Below are 18581 nucleotides of genomic sequence, written 5' to 3' on the forward strand. Positions count from 1 at the left end.
TCATTGATCATTACAGACACTCCACCCAATAGAATACATATAGACTGAATGTTGGCGCCGCCCCCCCCAAACACAGCCCCCAATTTTTATGTTGAAGCCCTAACCCCCAAAGTGTTGGTCTTTGGAGGTAGGACCTTTGCAAGTTAATTGGGTTTAAATGAGGTCATGAGGGTGGGCTCCCGTGATGAGATTAATGTCCCTAAGAAGAGGAAGAGAGACCAGAGCTTCTTCTCTCTCTACCATGTGAAGACATAAGAAGAAGGTGGCCATCTGCAAGCCAGAAAGGGAGCCCTCATCAGGAGCTGAATCCACCAGGCCCTTGATCTTGGACTGCTTGGCCTCCAGAAACAAATGTCTGTCATTGAAGCCACAAAGTCTATGGTATTTTGTTAGAGTAGCCCAAGCTGCCTAATATGAGCACACACGAAACATTTGCTAAGATGGACCCCATCCTGGGACAGAGAAGAATTCAAAACGTACAAAGTGGATGTCATCGATGAAAATGTATCCATCCATCCGTAAGGCATGGGAAAAACTATCAGAAACTGTTTTTTTGAAACTTTGGGAACTAACCAAAAGCTTGCAAGAAGCAGAAAAATGCTTAACCAAGAAAAAAATGACTGAATCTTGATAAGAACAGAGAGTTTATATCATTTTAACTTACTTTAGTCTCAACTCCTCCTCCAGAGCTCAGCAGTGGCCTTGAAGAAACAGCCCACGTTCCCAGTACAGATCAAGGTCCAAGGCAGAAGAAGAATGGACTTGACTCACAGAGAACCACGGTTGTTTGTTTTGACCAGTCCTGTGGATCCCTTGAGGATAGGCCCAAATACTTGCGTTTATCAAGTCTAATTTGGAGCTCCCCCAGTGCTGAGTCAACTTCCCAGTGGGTGGAATTTGTCCATAACATTTACAGGGAAACGTATCAGTCACAGCCGCTCAGGACAATGGCCGGCAGTTCGACAGGTGATCAACTAAGCAAAAGCTTGGTAGGAAAAGAAAGATGCTTTGGGGAATCAAGACTCTGAAAAGTTCCAAAATATTCCTGGGACTCTAAAGGTCATACATCAGCCCACGCCTTGTGTATGCTCAAGAATGACTTGAAAAGGCCCTACGCGTTCACCTCTGACCGACCTTCAGGCTCTGGGCAGGCAGGAAATAAAGGTGAAGACAGAGCTGTAAACTGCCAGGCTGAAAGCTGGAAGTGTTCCAAACACACATAGAGAGTCCACTTGGCAATGACTGGGGTATTTTTTTGGTTCCAGGCATGCAGGCTCTGGAAAAGTCACTTACCACCCAAACTCAACAAGCACAATCGGCAGGAACAATGAAACCTGCGGACAGCAAAAGCATCGTTTATAGAGTTGCCACAGCATAATACGTGAAATGTCTGCTTTTCACAAAAACTACAAGCCATGAAAGAAACACTCAAGTATGGCTTGTTCACAGGAGGGAACTGTCCCAAAGGAAGCACACGTTGTGGACTTAGTGGACAAAGACTTTAAAAAAACCATTGTTTTAATGTTTATTTATTTTTGCAAGGCAGAGCGCAAGCAGGAAAGGGGTAGAGAAAGAGGGAGACACAGGATCCGAAGCAGGCTCCAGGCTCCGAGCTGTCAGCACAGAGCTCGATGCGGGCCTCGAACCCACGAACTGTGGAATCATAACCCAAGCTGAAATCGAACGCTCAACCAACTGAGCCACTCAGGCTCCCAGTAGACAAAGACTTTATTTTTTTTTTTTAATTTTTTTTTTCAACGTTTATTTATTTTTGGGACAGAGAGAGACAGAGCATGAACGGGGGAGGGGCAGAGAGAGAGGGAGACACAGAATCGGAAACAGGCTCCAGGCTCTGAGCCATCAGCCCAGAGCCTGATGCGGGGCTCGAACTCACGGACCGCGAGATCGTTACCTGGCTGAAGTCGGACGCTTAACCGACTGCGCCACCCAGGCGCCCCAACAAAGACTTTAAATCAACTGTCTCAAATATGCTCTGAAAGCTAAAAACAAACAAACAAAACAAAAACAAAACAAAAAAAATAAAAAACATAGACCAAGAATCAAAGGAGATCATGAGAACACTACCATTATATTTCTAAGAGAAAGAAATTGTAAACAGAACCAAATAGAAATTCCGGCTTTAAAGAGCACAAATACTAAACTACTAAAATAAAAAAATTCACTAGAGCAGCTCAAACTTGAAGAGGAAAAAGAAAGACAATCTACAAAATGGAAGAAAATATTTATATATCACATATCTGATAAGGGTCTACTATGCAGAATATATGAAGAACTCTTACAACTCAATAACAAAAGACCAAAAATAATATTTTAAAAAAAATTTTTTAACTTTTATTTTATTTATTTTTGAGACAGAGAGAGACAGAGCATGAACGGGGGAGGGGCAGAAAGAGAGGGAGACACAGAATCCGAAGCAGGCTCCAGGCTGTGAGCCATCAGCCCAGAGCCCGACGCGGGGCTTGAACTCATGGACCGTGAGATCATGACCTGAGCCGAAGTCGGATGCTTAACCGACTGAGCCACCCAGGCGCCCCAAAAATAATATTTTTAAAGGAGCAAATGACTTCAGTAGGCATTTCTTCAAGGAAGGTATACAAATAACCAGTAAGCACAAGAGCAGATGCTTGACATCATCAGTCGTTAAGGAAACACAAATCAAACCACAGTGAAAGACCACCTTACACCCATGAGAATGGCTATAATTTTTTTAATGAGGGGCGCTTGGGTCACTCAGTCAGTTAAGCGTCTGACTCTTGATTTCGGCTCAGGTCCTGATCTTACAGTTCATGAGATCAAGCCCTGCATCAGGCTCTGTGCTGACAGCATGGAGGCTGCTTGGGATTCTTCTCTCTCTCTCTCTCTCTCTCTCTCTCTCTCTGCCTCTCCCTCGCTCATGCACTCTCTCTCTCTCAAAAATAAATAAATAAACGTTTAAAAAATGAAAACAACACATATTGGGAGGATGTGAAGAAATTGGACACTCATGCATCATCTCTCTGGTGGGAATGAGAAATGATGCATTTATTTTGAAAACAGTGTAATGGTTTCTCAATAGTGTTAAACATAGTTACCACATGGCCCAGCAGTTCCACTCCTGGTTATACCCAAGAGCAATGAAAATATATGTCCCCACAAAAAAAAAAATTAATGAATGTTCAGAGCAGCACTGTTCCCAATAGCAGCCAAATGGTGGAAACAGCCCAAATGCCCATCAACTGATGCATGGATAGATAAAATGTAGTATATTCATACAATGAAATATTATTTGACAATAAAAAGGAAGAGGTACTGTTGTAGCATGCTACAACATGAATGAACCGTGAACACATTATTTGACTTGAAAGAAGCCAGACTAAAAAAGGCCACACATTATGTGATTCCATCCATACAGCCTCTGGCCATCACTTGGGATGTACCAATTTGCGTGCATCGGTGACGACCACCCACGACTCCTAGACTGGTTTGCAGCAAAGGGATTTCCTCCTTCCACCTAAAGGCAGAAGAACATCACAGAACCCTTGTGTTTTAACCAAGGTGCTCTTTGCATGCAAGAACCAGAATGGCGTCTAAACATCCAAGCAGAGAAATCTGACGGAAAGTCACAGAATACAAAGGCAGTAACTACGGCGGACTTAATACCCGGAGCCCAGCCCGTAGATCCCTCAGGAACGAGAGCAGCTGCCTTCTCCCTTTACTCTCCTTGTTTTCACACTCTTTCCAGGGATGTGTGGCTCATCCCTCCTCCCTGAAAATCTGCCCATCCTTCCTTTGATCTGCAGACGAGTTTCTGTCGTATCGACGTTCACATGGCACAAGATGGTAGCCTCCACATGGTCGTGTCCACTCCCTTGTTTACATAACCTGAATTCCTGGGAGATGGGCTATTTATTCCTCTGTGGAACAGATTTCCAACCCAGGTCCACAAAGCTGTGGCCACAATACTGGGATCGTATAGCACAACGTGGCTGCAGGAGCCTACCCTGTCTGTGTGTATGTGGGGGTGGGGAGGAGGTCCTCAGAGAAAGGGGTCTGGATTTTGTAGGCTCTCAAATGGGTCTTTTTCCTTCTGATAGGTCAGGAGTACAGATGGGCAAAGGATAGATCTTAGACTCTGTGTGTATGTGTGTGTGTGTTTACGATGTTATCATGAAGACCCCCACCATATTTTTTTCATGGCAAATTGGCTTCAAAGCTAAAATTCATAAATGATTAACCATCATTGTCATCATCCTCATCATTATTCAGTATAATTGATCTACAATCAACTAAACATGTTTAAATCACAGTTTGATAAATTTTGACATATGAAAACTACAATCAAGATAGAACTACAATCAAGACAGTGAACGTGTCCCTACCTTCTGTCACAGTGGACTCATGACTCACTTGCATTTCCTGGAGCTTTATGTCAGCAGAATCATTTAGTGGACACACTATTTCACATAAATCGAACCATAGAGCACACACTTTTTTTGTCTGGCTTCCCTTACTTATCATAATTATTTCCAGACCCTTCCTTGTTGTTGCATGTACAAAGCGTTCCCTTCCCCGTCAATTGCTGAGTTGATTGTATTCTGTTATATGGATGCTTTCTTAATCACTCTGTAAACAGAGATTTTCCAAGTTCATGGGAATACAATAAAAGTTTCCATTAATCACCCACAACAGTATGTGGCAGGATCAATCTTAACCAAGTGTGGAATAAGCACTTCACTCAAGTTGCTAAAAATCAGCAGAGCTGTTAAGGTTGTGTTTATGCAAATGATTAACAAAGAATATGGATTGCAACAATTTCAAGGCAGTCTTATAACCACATTTCTGGGAGTGCTCAGTTGGCTGAGCGTCTGACTCTTGAGTTTTGGCTCAGGTCATGACCCCACGGTCATGGGCTCAAGCCCAGCGTTGGGCTCCATGCTGAGCATAGAGCCTGCTTAAGACTCTCTCTCTCCCTCTGGCCCTCCTCTCTCTCTCTCTCTCTCTCTCTCTCTCTCTCTCTCTCTCTCTCTCTCTATATATATATATATATATATATATATATATATATATAATAAAACTTAGGGGCCCCTGGGTGGCTCAGTTGGTTAAACCTCTGACTTCGGTTCAGGTCATGATCTCTCAGTTCGTGAGTTCGAGCCCCACATCAGGCCCTGTGCCCACCGGTCAGAGCCTAGATCCTGCTTCAGATTCCGTGTCTCCCTCTGTGCTCACAGCTCAGAGCCCGGAGCCTGCTTCTGATTCTGTCTGTCTGTCTGTCTGTCTCTCTCTCTCTCTCTTGCTCTCTCTCTCTCTCTTTCAAAAATAATAAACATGAAAAAAATTAAAATTAAATTTAAAAAATTTTAAATGACCATGTTTCTGCAACCAGGCACAAGGCAGTCTGCAATGGCTCTGAGGCCCCAGGGGGTGGAAGGGAATCAGCAGGGAGGCAGGGGGAGCCCGGATCCTCAGTTCTAGCCCAGCCCTGTGACCCAGGAAAAATCACTTCCCATCTCTGAGCCTCAGTTTTCTTATTCCTAAAATAGGGAAACTGAATAGTGGTGTCTCAGCCTTAGCATTCGGAGAACCTAGTTCGAACAGTGTCAGCTCGACAGCCGTCTTCCCTCGGCTCTTGGGTCTCAGGCAGATCAAACCCACGGCCACGATGAGCCACTCTTATCCATTTAACTGGAACTCAAAGAGCCGAGGAGGGGGTGGCTTTTCTCCACTTAGTGTCCGACCCGCCCCAAGTTTCTTCTTTCAATAGCCCTGCCCTGCCTCATGCTACTTATGTGGCTGGCTGCAGCTCGTGGCTGGGGGTCGTCCTCGGCACGGAAAGCAGGCAGGGCCCTCTCCTGGAGCATCTGAGAGCGACACCACTTCTGGCGGCACCTGCGTTCGGCTCCTTCTGCAAACTCCGCTTCCGATCTCCTCTCTCTCCCTCTCTCTCTCTCTCTCTCCCTCTCTCTCTGGTGTCTCCGGAGCTCCCTCCCCTCCTGTGCTCTCCTGACACTTAGCAGACAGGCAGGGACCAGGGCGCGCGGAGGAGACAATTCAAGGAAGGGACGCTGGCACGGGCCCTGGAGGCAGGACTGTTGGGGGCATCTGTGAGGCAGTATCGCCATGGCGGAGAGGAGGGGGACAGGAGCCTTAGCGCCTCAGTGCCTTCCTAGCACACCCACGATCCCGTGTCACACTCGGCACACACAGCACTCGCTCCTACCTCAGCATCGTACCCCGGGCTACCTCCCCAGTCGGAAGCCACCTCCTTCCCATCCACCCCGACCTCCACTCATTTCACAGAGAGGGAAACTGATGTCCACGGGGACTCGAGTGATCTCCCCCGGATGGGAAAGGGGTGTGGGCATGAGAGACAGGGGACAGGGAGACTCCCAGCCACAGGGAGCAGGAGAAGCTCGCTCTTCCCATGACCGTGACCTGCCCTTTCTGCCGCGCCCCAGGCACGGCTTTCACGGATGGCGGGGAAGGCAGACAAGTGCAGTTTCTCTTCTTGTTATAAGTCGTGATCAAACAGTACAGAAAAAGGAAATAGGCAAAAAGATATTTAGAGGGAGGAAATGCCCTTGGGCTTTTATCTAAAAATTTCTGTTCACGTAAACTTTTTTTTTCTTTTTTTAACTCTTGATGCATTTAACGCAATCCTAGCTGCAAAGGAGAGGGAGAGGAGAGAAACGCTGAATGACTGGCTTTCTGGTCTGGTCCCCAAAAAAGGGTTGACGTTGGTTGTATCTGCAGCGGGAATCAGTTCATCGAATGGGGGCGGAAGGTACTCTTTACTTCACACTGTTCTCTAGCGGTCGAAATTTTTCCGTGAGCCTGTGTTGCTGTTACGACGAAAGAGAGACCCATTTCTTCCTTTCCACCTTATCCCCACTTGTTCGGGAGCAAGCTGATTCTTTCTTGCCTGCAATCCTGAGGCTTTTGTAACTTGTCGCAGGAGAGCGACTATTACTCACAGAGCTTTTGCTGTATGGGAAGCAGAGTGCTGAATTCTCTAAACATCTTCCTTACTGCTCCCTATAATTCTTTTTTTAATTAATTAATTTATTTTGAGAGAGAGAGACAGTGCGTGTGGGAAGGGCACCGAGAGAGGGAGGGAGAGAGAGAATCCCAAGCAGGCTCCACACCACCAGCACGGAGCCCAACGGGGGACTCGAACTCACGAACTGTGGGATCAGGACCGGAGCCAAAACCAAGAGTCGGACGCTTCACCGGACGTGCCCCCCAGGTGCCCCTGCTCACCATAATTCTAAAGGCAGGTACTACCACCCTCTTCTTACAGGCGAGGAAACTGAGTCTTTGATGGAGGAACTTGTTCATGCTCACAGAGTTCCTCCTAAGCCAGAGAGCCAGGATTGGAACCCAGCGGCCCCCTAGGTGGAACCCCCACACCCTTCTCTGCCGCCAGTTACCTTCTTCCGCCAGGTCTGATCACATCACTCCTTTGCTTAAGATCTGGGGAGCCCTCCCCTCACCCTGAGGGATAGGTGCCTGGAGAACACAACCTAAGCTTCTCAGAATGTCATTTCCAAGCCCAGTGTTGAGTGCATTCATCCACGCACTCATCACAAACCAACAAATAACAGCAAGCCCTAACACGGGCTTTGAAGCAATTTTACACACGTCTCCCCAAACCCCTGCGCACAGGCAGGGGAGCTAACAGGTCCTCTGGCCTGTCAAGGGGCAGGACATTCCTTCCTCGTTCTCACGGTGCTCTGTGCCTCCCTCCTCGTTCCAAGCACGCCAAGTATCTCCACTCCTCTCTGCTCTGCACGGCTGTCGCTTCTGACAGGTATGCCCTTCGCCCTGCCTGGCAAACGCCTACAAATCCTTCGTGGTTTCTGTTGCTCCAATGAGCCCCCCTTTCCTTGGGTTCTCTTGATGCCCCGATCCATTTTCCCACCATCGGGGCACGGACTGCATCACACTGGATGCATTTCCTGGCCCGATTGTCTCTCTCAGCAGACTGTGACCTGTCGTAGGACAGAGATTATGAGTCGTGAGCATGACCTTAGTGAGGAAGCCGGGATGGACTAGTGAGGGATGGAATGGAGGAAGGAAGACAGGGCTAACAGCAAAGCTGTGTCTACTGCTTCCAGGATTCATGCAACACCGAACCGGTATATATCAAGGAGGAGAATAGTACTAGGGGCAAAAATAAATGGTAAGCAAGACAGAAATGGGATTATGTATAGTGTGTGTGTGTGTGTGTGTGTGTGTGTGTGTGTGTGTGTGTGGAGGGAGAAAGGAGGGAGTACATACCTCTACTGTGTGTGTGTGTGTGTGTGTGTGTGTGTATAATGTGCATATGTAATGCATATATGTCCGTGCATACATGTATATGAGTCTGTGTGTGTATGTGTATATTCATATGGGGTGTGTTGTATGTGTACAAATGCATGCCTGTGGACATATAATAGCGGGCGGACCTATGGTCTGTGTATGGCCATACACATAGTGTGTATATGCACATGCAGTTATTAGATGTTGTGTGTGTGTTTCAGAATGCAATGAGAGCAGAGATTTGGAGAGTGCGGTAGAAGCTGGCACGAAGGACATTCGTCGCAGGCAGAACAGATACTTTCCAACAAGAAGAGCATCACCTGGGGGCTTGCCTCCCAGCTGAGAAAAGTGTGGGCCCCCTGAAGGAAGCTAGAGAATTAGGAAGGAAAGCAGTTTGGAGAAACCTCACTAAAATCATTCTAAGAAGAGGCGGGTTAGCAAAAACAAATACCCTTTGAAAAGAAAAAAAAATGCTGGAAAGATGAAAACCCAAGAGGAAGAAGTCACTAGATTTGATCATTGGGAAGGGAGCAGGGAGCCGGGTGTGGACGCTTCTGGAAGAGGTGGGGGCTGCATGACTCAGAGGTAAGGAAGTAGAACCAGACAAACACAGACTTCTGTCTCTTTCCAAGTCTTTTAGCCTTGAAAGGAGGTCAAGAGAATCAGCTTCCAGGGAAAGGCAGGATCAAAACCTGGGCTTGCTTGATTTGGTCCCTTGTGCGGTGGGAGAGCTCAGGTGTGTGGACGGGAGATCCCTGTCCCTGCCCGGCCGTCTCAGCGCTCACATCGTGAAGCGTCCCCGGCAGCAAACCAAGGGTCCGTGACCTCCAGCCCTCCTACCCCTGCACACGCAGGGATAACCCAGAAGCCCCGTGAGGCAGGCTCTGTGATGATCCACATTTCACAGATGAGGAAGCCAAGGCAAAGACAGGTCAAGTTATCTGTCCACCATCACTCAGCTAGTGAGTCCCAGAGTCAAGCCTCCCCTCAGGGTAGTCTTGCTGCCCTGTGTGTGCTCTTGCTGATACGTGGTGGGGGGTACAGAAAACAGAGCCCTTGACTCAGGTCCGGTTTAGGCTGGCCTCGCCCGCTCTCCCTGGCTTTGAATCCAGGGATGTCCAAGCGAAGCAGGGGGCCAGGCGGGGGAATTCTGCTCGAGAGGAGGTGGCCGAGGAGGAATAGCAGAGAGAGACCATCTGGTGGAGTTGCAGGGTTTCTGTCTCCCCAGGAGCCGTGGAGAGCACCACAGGCATCAGAAGAGCAGAGTTCAAGGAATGGCTCTAGCTCCTCGTGCTTTATAATCGGGCATTCGTCGCTTCCCCTGTGGGGAACCAGTTCTCCATGGAGGTACCAGTTCTCCATCCCCGATACGGGGTGGGAGTAATCACAATAATCAGAGCAACCGTCCTATCTCCCTCGAAGTGTAAGGAACCAGTGGGGAGATGCACGAAAAGGCCATGCAGATGTGAACGACTTCCCTAGGATTATTATCATTAGGCTCTCAAACTATCTGAAAACCTGCTCATCCTCTCCGCTCCCCTACTTCACCTTCCAATGCATTAAAACATCAATTTAGGGAAAGTGTTTCTAAACCCAAATAACTTCCGTGGGTACAAGTTTCCCCAAGATGCAACATTCCCTTATACAGTGAGGCGACACGAGACGTTTAAAAAATCCTCTGAGTGAGCTGTGATACACTGTCCTGATCCAAGATGCGCAGGCAAATCGGGGGCGACCCCACTTTCATATATCAATATAATCTTTGGGACCCGGCATGGACCTTCTGCTGCGGACAGAGGAGGTAGCTTTGGTGAAGAAACCAAAAGAGTGCACATATTGGGAGTGGGGTGGAAATCAGCAGAACATCCGGGCATTCTGATTTCATCTTGCCAAAGATTGGGAGAGCCTGAACCTACTTCTCAGGAGGTCTCATCCGGCAGGCTTTGGATACCGGGTCTTGAGAAGAACGTTTCACTTTTAAAGGAGACAGCTTGGTTCATACATAATGAGCCTAGAACTACATACAAAGTTGCCACTCTTTAGACCTTTCTGTCTAAACTGCCTTGGTGTTTTATTTTACCCTATTTAACTCTGATCCAAAGATAACATGAAACCAATTCGGGTACTGATGGGTAACAGGTGTGTGGCCAGTAACAGGGACATTTACTGTCACTGTGATCTCACGGTAATCTGTGAGAACATCTGGAACGCCATCTCCCTTTACAGATGAGGAACCAGGGACCTGGGGCCAAATTTCCCTTTTTCTCTCTTTGAGAAAGGGATATGCAATCTGCATGCAGGTCTTTACTTAAGGAAAGGGAGTATGCAAAAATCCCCAATTTCAGACGCTATGTGTGTGATGGCCATTTACACCAGATGGCTTCCTGAAGAGGAGGGCTTCTCAGAATCTCTTTCTGTACCTTTGCACCCTTCTAATGCACACACCTCACTCACTAGTTTTGCAAAGCAAGGCACACCCACCCAGCACCACTCTCCTCCAAATAATCAAATGGTCGAACAGTGTTAATCTCTCTAAAACTTTAGAAGGTAATTCTTTGATTTGCTTGTTATGTAGAAATCAGCTGAAAAACTGAAAAGCATCCAGAACAATAGTGCCCCCCCCCCGCGCTGTGAAGTTACTAGAGCAAAACAGACTGACCCCTTCTCCCCACTGTCTCTCCTACAATCCCCCCAAAAAACCCCCCACCAGATTCCTCTCGTTCTATGGCTGATGCAGACTCTGAAGGACACCTCCTGCCCCAGCCCCCTCTTCCAATTTTGGTATTTATCAGTCAAAATGCCAGAAAAACAGCATCCAGTATTTGTTTGATTTAGGTTGGGTTTTTTTTTTTTTTCACTTTTAAAGCACAAATAACATTTCATTCAATATAAATATACAGTTATATGAAAAAATTGGGGAAAAGTACAATAACTGTGATCACTGTCCAGCAGGAATGTTTCACTGTTCACATTTTCCATAAAAATATGTTCTTTTAGCCTATTTCTGTGACACTTTGAAAAATAAGAAAGTCCTTGTCCTACAAACAAACGTTTTAGAGATGATTTAAATACACCAGTGATATACATATCTCATATATACATATCCAGGAACCAACGCTACTTTAGTGAGCTAGAATTAGACTCCGAGTACAATCCTCAATACGCAAAAACGATATAAATTACTTGGTCAGGCTGTGAAAATACATCAGATTTTACCCACAAATCTCCATCAGGTAATAAATTACTTACAAAAACAGAACAACACAAAGGCTCGGGTGTGTCTGTCCTGATTCGAGTGCGAAGCGCCCAGCAGTCCCGGGTGCGAGGGGCACCCACCCCGCCGCGCCCGCCGGGGGGCGCGCGCCTCACTTGGCGTGCGGGGACCGGAAGGTCCCCAGCAGCTTGTCCCAGTGCGTGAAGTAGGGGGCGAAGTTGCAGTTGAACTGCGAGTGGTGCAGGTCGTGGTGCTCCACGCCGCCGTAGCAGCCAAAGGGCACGAGTCTGTGCGTGGACCAGGGGAAGTCGTAGCCCGAGTGGTCCTCCACCGACAGCCAGATGTTGAGCACGTGGAAAACCAGCACGGTGAGCGGGTGGCACTCGAGCAGCGTGACGTTCAGCAGGTGGAAGAAGCCCAGGGAGAACAGCTCCCAGACGCTCATGTACTGCGTGGCCAGCGCGAACGACGCCGCGTTCTGGTGGTGCACCTTGTGGAACGTGCGGTACAGCCAGGGCACCCGGTGGTGCAGCACGTGCCACGCGAAGAACTCGGCGTCGAAGAGCAGCAGGCAGCAGCCGACGTGGCGCGCCAGCTGCAGCAGCTCGGGGGCTTCGGGGGGCACGGGGGCCGGGCCGCGGGCCCAGTCCAGCAGCGTCACGGGGAACACGAACACGGCGTGCTGGTAGAGGGTCTGCGCCAGGCAGGGCAGCAGCTGCCGCGCCGACGGCGCGAAGTCCGGGTGGATCTTGTAGCGCCGCAGCGCGGGCACCCAGGGGCACAGCGCGTCCAGCAGCACGAACGGCAGGCAGCAGCCCAGGTAGGTGCCGATGGAGAAGACGGCCGGGAAGAAGGGCGACTGCAGGAGCGCCTCCCGGGCCCGCAGGCCGTCCCAGAGCGGCTGCAGAAACAGCGGGTCGGGGCTACACAGGACGCGGAGTTCGTCGGACGCGTTGCCGCCGCTCATGGCGAGGCCGTGCCCGGCAGCTGCGACGGCTCGCGTCGCCCGCCGCCTTTTGTCGGCGGCCGCGGCCCCGCCCCCGGTGACGTCAGCCGCCCCCGGTGACGTCAGCCGCCCTCGCGCCCGCTCGCCCCGCCGCGCCGGGCCCTCCGCAGAAAGAATTGCGCCGAGCCGCGCTTTAGCGGTCCGGACGCGCGTCTCCCGCCGCTCGGCCCCCTTACGTGCGCGGTGCGCAGTGCTCCTGAATAACTTTTCGCATGCGTGCACGTTTATGTGCCGATTTTTTTTTTTCAACTGATCAACAATTTACACACCATACCACTTAATTCCTCCGTGTCGTCGTGACCCCCGGACGAGATAAGGACTATTTCCGTCACCACGATAAAGAGCGCCTTTGCAATCAGTGCAGAATTATCTGCATTTTTTAAATGCATACAGAGAATTGCGTCTGCGTGCTTTCATCAAGAAGCGTGCTTTCATCAAGAAGCGAAGTATCATTGTATCTTTAAAAAAAAAAAAACGTTTTAAAGCGACGTAGCTTCTGTATGTCGGGTCCTTTCCGTCTGCACGCCTCCCGTCGGTCTAACGCGCCGCGAAGCAGCAGAGTAACCTGTCGCTGGGAACCGCGGAGTCCCCGGGCGCGCGCAGCGGCCACCAGCGCAAGAAGTCAGGGCGCCCTGCGGGCGGGACCAGAACCTCCCCGGTCCCAGAGTCTCCGAGAGAGGGGCTCTCCCCCACGCTGGCCGCAAGCTCCCGACCCCACTGCGCGCGGACTCCCGGCGGCGGATCGTTTCTCCGCGGCGCGCGCGGGGCTCAGACCCGCGACCCGGACGGGGAGGCGCGGCGACAGCGCAGGGGACGCGTGCCCAGATCTGGCTAAAAAGCCGCTAGGTCTCGCCGCGGGATGGAGGTAGGAAAGCAGCGAACCACCCGCGTTGCTGACTCTTGCGCGCACCTGACTCCGCGGGAGGCTGTGGGGGCAGCGGATGAGGCCGCACCTGCCCTGTCCTCTCCGCGGCCTCCGCGCCTCCAACCCGCCGCTCGACCTCAACCCGGGCTCCGCGGACCGGCCCGGGCGCCCAGAGGCCGGCCCCACCCCCGCGGCTGTCGGCGGGCCACCGGGTGGGCAGGCCGGGGACGGAGCGGGAGGGGGTCGGCACCCGGAGAGCTCTGGGGCCACCGGGGGACCTGCGTAGGAGACCACCTCCGCCTTGCCCGGGGTGGCCGGCGCGCGACACACGAGACCCCTAAAGGACAGAAGTTCGGGACCAACACTTTGAAGGCGGGACCACTCCTAACTAATGCTAGCTTTGCCTCTTCTAGGGTCCATGAGGTTGGGACCGGCGCTTCCCTCCCCAAGTTTTACATTTCTTTTCTTTTCTTTTTTCTTTTCTTTTCTTTTTTTCTCTCTCTCTTTCTCTCTGTCTCTCTCTCTCTTTCTCTTTCTCTCTCTCTCTTTCTCTTTCTCTCTCTCTCTTTCTCTTTCTCTCTTTCTCTTTCTCTCTCTCTTTCTCTCTCTCTTTCTTTCTTTCTCTCTCTTCCTTCCTTCCTTTCTTTCTCTCTTTCATTTACTTATTTAGAGGGAGAGAAAGAAAAAATCCCAAACAGTGTGAATCCACGGGAAAACAGGAAAAATCCACACCACCAGTGTAGAGCCCCATGCGGGACTCAAACTCACAAAGTGGGAGATCCTGACCATAGCAGAATCAAGAGTCAGAGACTTAACCCACTGAACCACCCCAGAGCCCCCAAAGCTTTGCATTTTCTTTTTCTTTTTTCCAATATATGAAATTTATTGTCAAATTGGTTTCCATACAACACCCAGTGCTCATCCCAAAAAGTGCCCTCCTCAATGCCCATCACCCACCCTCCCCATCAACCCTCAGTTTGTTCTCAGTTTTTAAGTCTCTTATGCTTTGGCTCTCTCCTACTCTAACCTCTTTTTTTTTTTTTTTTTTTTTCCTTCCCCTCCCCCAGGGGTTTCTGTTAAGTTTCTCAGGATCCACATAAGAGTGAAACCATATGGTATCTGTCTTTCTCTGTATAGCTTATTTCACTTAGCATAACACTCTCCAGTTCCATCCATGTTGCTACAAAGGGCCATATTTCATTCTTTCTCATTGCCACGTAGTACTCCATTGTGTATATAAACCACAATTTCTTTATCCCTTCATCAGTTGATGGACATTTAGGCACTTTCCATAATTTGGCTATTGTTGAGAGTGCTGCTATAAACATTAAAGCTTTGCATTTTCTAATCCACACCCCCCACCCATCCCTATCCACCCCGCTCCCCACCCCCCCCCCCGCCAAAGGAAAATAATAGTAGCCATCTCATGAGGTTATTTGAAGCATTAAAATGGGAAAACAACCATAATATAATGTCTGCCAGGCATTAGCTAAGTGTTTCACTTGAAGTGACTTCATCCAGTCCTTAGAAGGGCTGGGCTCCCCGCCAGGAAGAATCATGCTACAACCATCCCAGCCTTACAGAAGCAAAAGCAAGAGTGCCCGCCACACCGCGAACAAAGTAAGACACTTGATATTTTAAATTTGTACTCCACACTTCACCTAAAGAGGAACTGAGGAAGTTTACAATTAAGTTCACAAAAAACCACATAAAGAGAAATGAGAGACAGAAAGCCATATATTGGGAGGAGAGAATCAGCACAACAGAAACACAGATAAATATATCGACCTAGAAATACAGCAATATGTAGGATGTGTGCATATATACATATGATACAGAATAAGCCAATTCGTAATATATATGTTAATATCTAATCACATATTGGATGTTATGCACACACCCTATAATGAGCTAATTCATAATCCACAACCTCCGAAGTGGTGTATGTCCCTGCACTGTCACAGACGGAACACATACTCCCTAGACGGCCCATTCTCTGCGGCATCCAGCCATACTGCGTGCAGCTTTTATTTTTTTTAACGTTTACTTATTTTTGAGAGAGAGCGCTAGTGGGGAAGGGCCAGAAAGGAGAGAAAATGCAGCTTTTATTTTCTTTTAACGTTTACTCATTTTTGAGAGACAGCGCTAGTGGGGAAGGGCCAGAAAGAAGGAGAGAAGAGATCCGAAGCAGGCTCCACACAGTGAGCAGAGCCGGACATGGGACTCGAACTCAGGAACCATGAGATCATGACCTGAGCCGCAATCAGGAGTGTGCCACTCAACCCACTGAGCCACCCAGGCGCCCTGCAGCCTTTTTTCTTTAAAACTTCTATGTGCCACAAGAATATTATGATATTCTGCTTGTGTGTTGATGAGACAAAGGTTCAGAAACAGCTCTGAGCTTCACGATCGCCAGTGCACGACGAAAGAGGCGGCTTTTCTAATTGCTTGGAGAGCTAGATGGTATCAGAGATGGGTACAATGCAGGCCCCCGGCCCCCTGCTGGGGAGTTCCTTGCACATTAACAACCTGTGGGTTCTATCCAGGCTTCTCTTCAAACTTCCCCTCCTCCAATGCTATTTCTAATTCACCTTGAGGGCAACCCAGGGACTTCCTTCTTTCCCATTCCTGGTAGACGTGGCCTGCCCTTGAACTTTGTATGGCTCAAGCAGCACCTGTGGGGGGGGGGGGCGGCGGGGAGAGGAAGGGCTTGATCTCCTTCCCTCTTGGACCCCTCAGTGCTCCAAAGGTACCATCAGGGCTCACTCTCTCAGAGTTATGAATGAATTGTGTTCAGAGGTAAAGTATCACTCAGATTTGCCTTCGAAAGAAATTAAGTCAACCTTCAAATTTCCATCCAGAACATGCTGTCCTCTGTGATTTTGGCTATCATGCTCGGGTGCTCTGGGTGCTCTCGTGGATTTTTTTGAAGTGGCTGGCATTGACAGATTTGGACTTAGCTATTTTAATTTGGATTTAGCTATTAAATTGCCATCAGGACTGCCTCCTTTGAGCCCCCAGGACCAACCAGCCCCTTCTTTGCCTTCTTTGGTTTTTCTGTCCTCTGTTACTAAGCCTGTTAGAATAGTCTCCAAGGGCTGGTTGCGTAAAGCCCTGTGCAGCAAGACCCAGAGGCCGCGGCTTCCCCCTGCTTGGCCCAGACTCTCCCCTCCTTGCTCACAGCACTTTGAAAAATAGCCACTGTCTTGTCTGCCTTTCCGGCCCATCAGCTGCCCAGGACAGAAGTTTTTGTCCCATATACAAATGCAACCATCTCAGGAAAAGGAGTCAGTTAAAATCTCATCACTGTTCACTCAATGTCATATGGAGGGTGCTGGAAAAAAGTTAGCACATTATGGGTGACCAAAACCAGCATCACTTGCTGGACCCGAATAGAATCAAACAGTAACTAGTTTGGACTAAAGCAGCATCATTTCTCACACTGGCAAATGTGTGCCTTTGAACACTTCATTTGCACAAAATACACTGAACGGCTTGCTAGGTGAATAGATCTTTTTAGGCACAGATTCTATCTTTTAGGATTTTTCCCACAATGCCAAGCATTGTACCTTACACGATAGTGAGTGTTCAAGATGTTTTTGTGGATTCAGTGCTCATTTTTAAAGCTCTAAATCAAGGCTTAAAAATAGAATTTTTTTTTTCTAGAGCGCTGGTTGGTGTGGTTTAGGGTAACCTATGTACTGAGAGAGGTTTAACTGATTTCTGGCGGTATTAGGACTTTGGCCATACTATTTCTTGCGCTTCTCCAGCTGATTTTGAGTTCCTGTATATCATTTTTATGTTGGCAACATCTTTCTGACAGCGTTAGAGGATAGGATTCCTTTCTTCTCCAGCTACCCCAGAGATCAGATCACTTTCACCAGACTGCAACAATCAAGTCTGTGCATATTTAAGCACAGTCTCGAAGTTATTCAGCACCAAAAGACTGCCCCCACTCCCCACAAATAGAACACATAGTTGGCAAAATTTATTACCAATGACATCATCTTTTTCTATGTGACCTTTATGATTTTTTTCTTTCCCAAATTAGGTAAGGTGTTCTTTGCTCTAGCTAACCAAACCAAATATTGCTGAATATCAGAGATAAGAACTGTGTTACAACAGCCGTAACATGTAAGACTCCTAGAGAGTAGAGTAATCCCAAAGATTAAAATGTAATTTACTCGTTGTAAAAATGAAGGCTTGGGGCACCTGGGTGGCTCATTCGGTTAAGCATCTGACTTCAGCTCAGGTCATGATCTCATGGTTCATGGTTCGAGCCCCCACATCGGGCTCTGTGCTGATGGCTCGGAGCCTAGAGCCTGCTTTGGATTCTGTGTCTCCCTCTCTCTCTGCCCTTCCCCAATGCATGCTGTTTCTCTCTCAAAAAATGAGTAAACATTTAAAAAAATTCTTAAATGAAGGCTTCTTCTCAGAAAAGTCAGGACTAGTTAGAGTTGAACAGAAAGTCACAGCCAGGGGCACCTGGGTGGCTCAGTTGGTTAAGCGTCCGATTTCATTTCATGTCGTGATCTCACGGTTTGTGGGTTCGAGCTCCGTGTCGGGCTCTGTGCTGACAGCTCAGAGCCTGGAGCCTGCTTCGAATTCTGTGTCTCCCTCTCTCTCTGCCCCTCCCCGACTCATGCTGTCTCTCTCTGTCTTTCAAAAATGAATGAACATTGGGAAAAAAAAATTGTAATAAAAAAAATTAAAAAAAAGAAAGTCCTAGCCAAAGTGAGAGCAGAACCGTGAGTCAGTTTCAAGGTCGTCCTACAGAAGGACTTTGGTGTTGGGGCTGCATTTATAGCGAAGTTTACAAAAACTGCAGAGAGGGGCGCCTGGGTGGCGCAGTCGGTTAAGCGTCCGACTTCAGCCAGGTCACGATCTCACGGTCCGTGAGTTCGAGCCCCGCGTCAGGTTCTGGGCTGATGGCTCATGATGGCTCAGAGCCTGGAGCCTGTTTCCGATTCTGTGTCTCCCTCTCTCTCTCTCTCACCCTCCCCCGTTCATGCTCTGTCTCTCTCTGTCCCAAAAATAAATAAACGTTGAAAAAAAAAATTAAAAAAAAAAAAAAAACAAAAAACTGCAGAGAATATTACTTACCCACCCCAAAACAGTAGACAATGCTGCTGAAGAATATGGGAGATGTTAGATCCCCCAAGAGTCTCCCTGACACCCTATTTCACACCGAGGCT

At 48.6% G+C, this 18581-nt stretch overlaps 1 protein-coding gene across 1 annotated transcript; it reads right to left on the reverse strand.

Annotated features, from left to right (window-relative positions):
* Window positions 1–8916: 8916 nt before the first annotated feature.
* On the reverse strand, window positions 8917–13913 carry CH25H (cholesterol 25-hydroxylase). Its single transcript, XM_045437180.1, has one exon. The coding sequence runs from the start codon at window positions 12480–12482 to the stop codon at window positions 11667–11669; it is 816 nt and encodes a 271-aa protein (XP_045293136.1). The 5' UTR covers window positions 12483–13913; the 3' UTR covers window positions 8917–11666.
* Window positions 13914–18581: the final 4668 nt, after the last annotated feature.

Source organism: Leopardus geoffroyi, chromosome D2, assembly GCF_018350155.1.
Source record: "Leopardus geoffroyi isolate Oge1 chromosome D2, O.geoffroyi_Oge1_pat1.0, whole genome shotgun sequence".
NCBI classification, from domain to species: Eukaryota; Metazoa; Chordata; class Mammalia; order Carnivora; family Felidae; genus Leopardus; species Leopardus geoffroyi.

Coding starts and splice junctions, on each gene's coding strand:
- CH25H (XM_045437180.1), bottom strand. CDS start 12,482: ATGAGCGGCGGCAACGCGTCCGACGAACTCCGCGTCCTGTGTAGCCCC.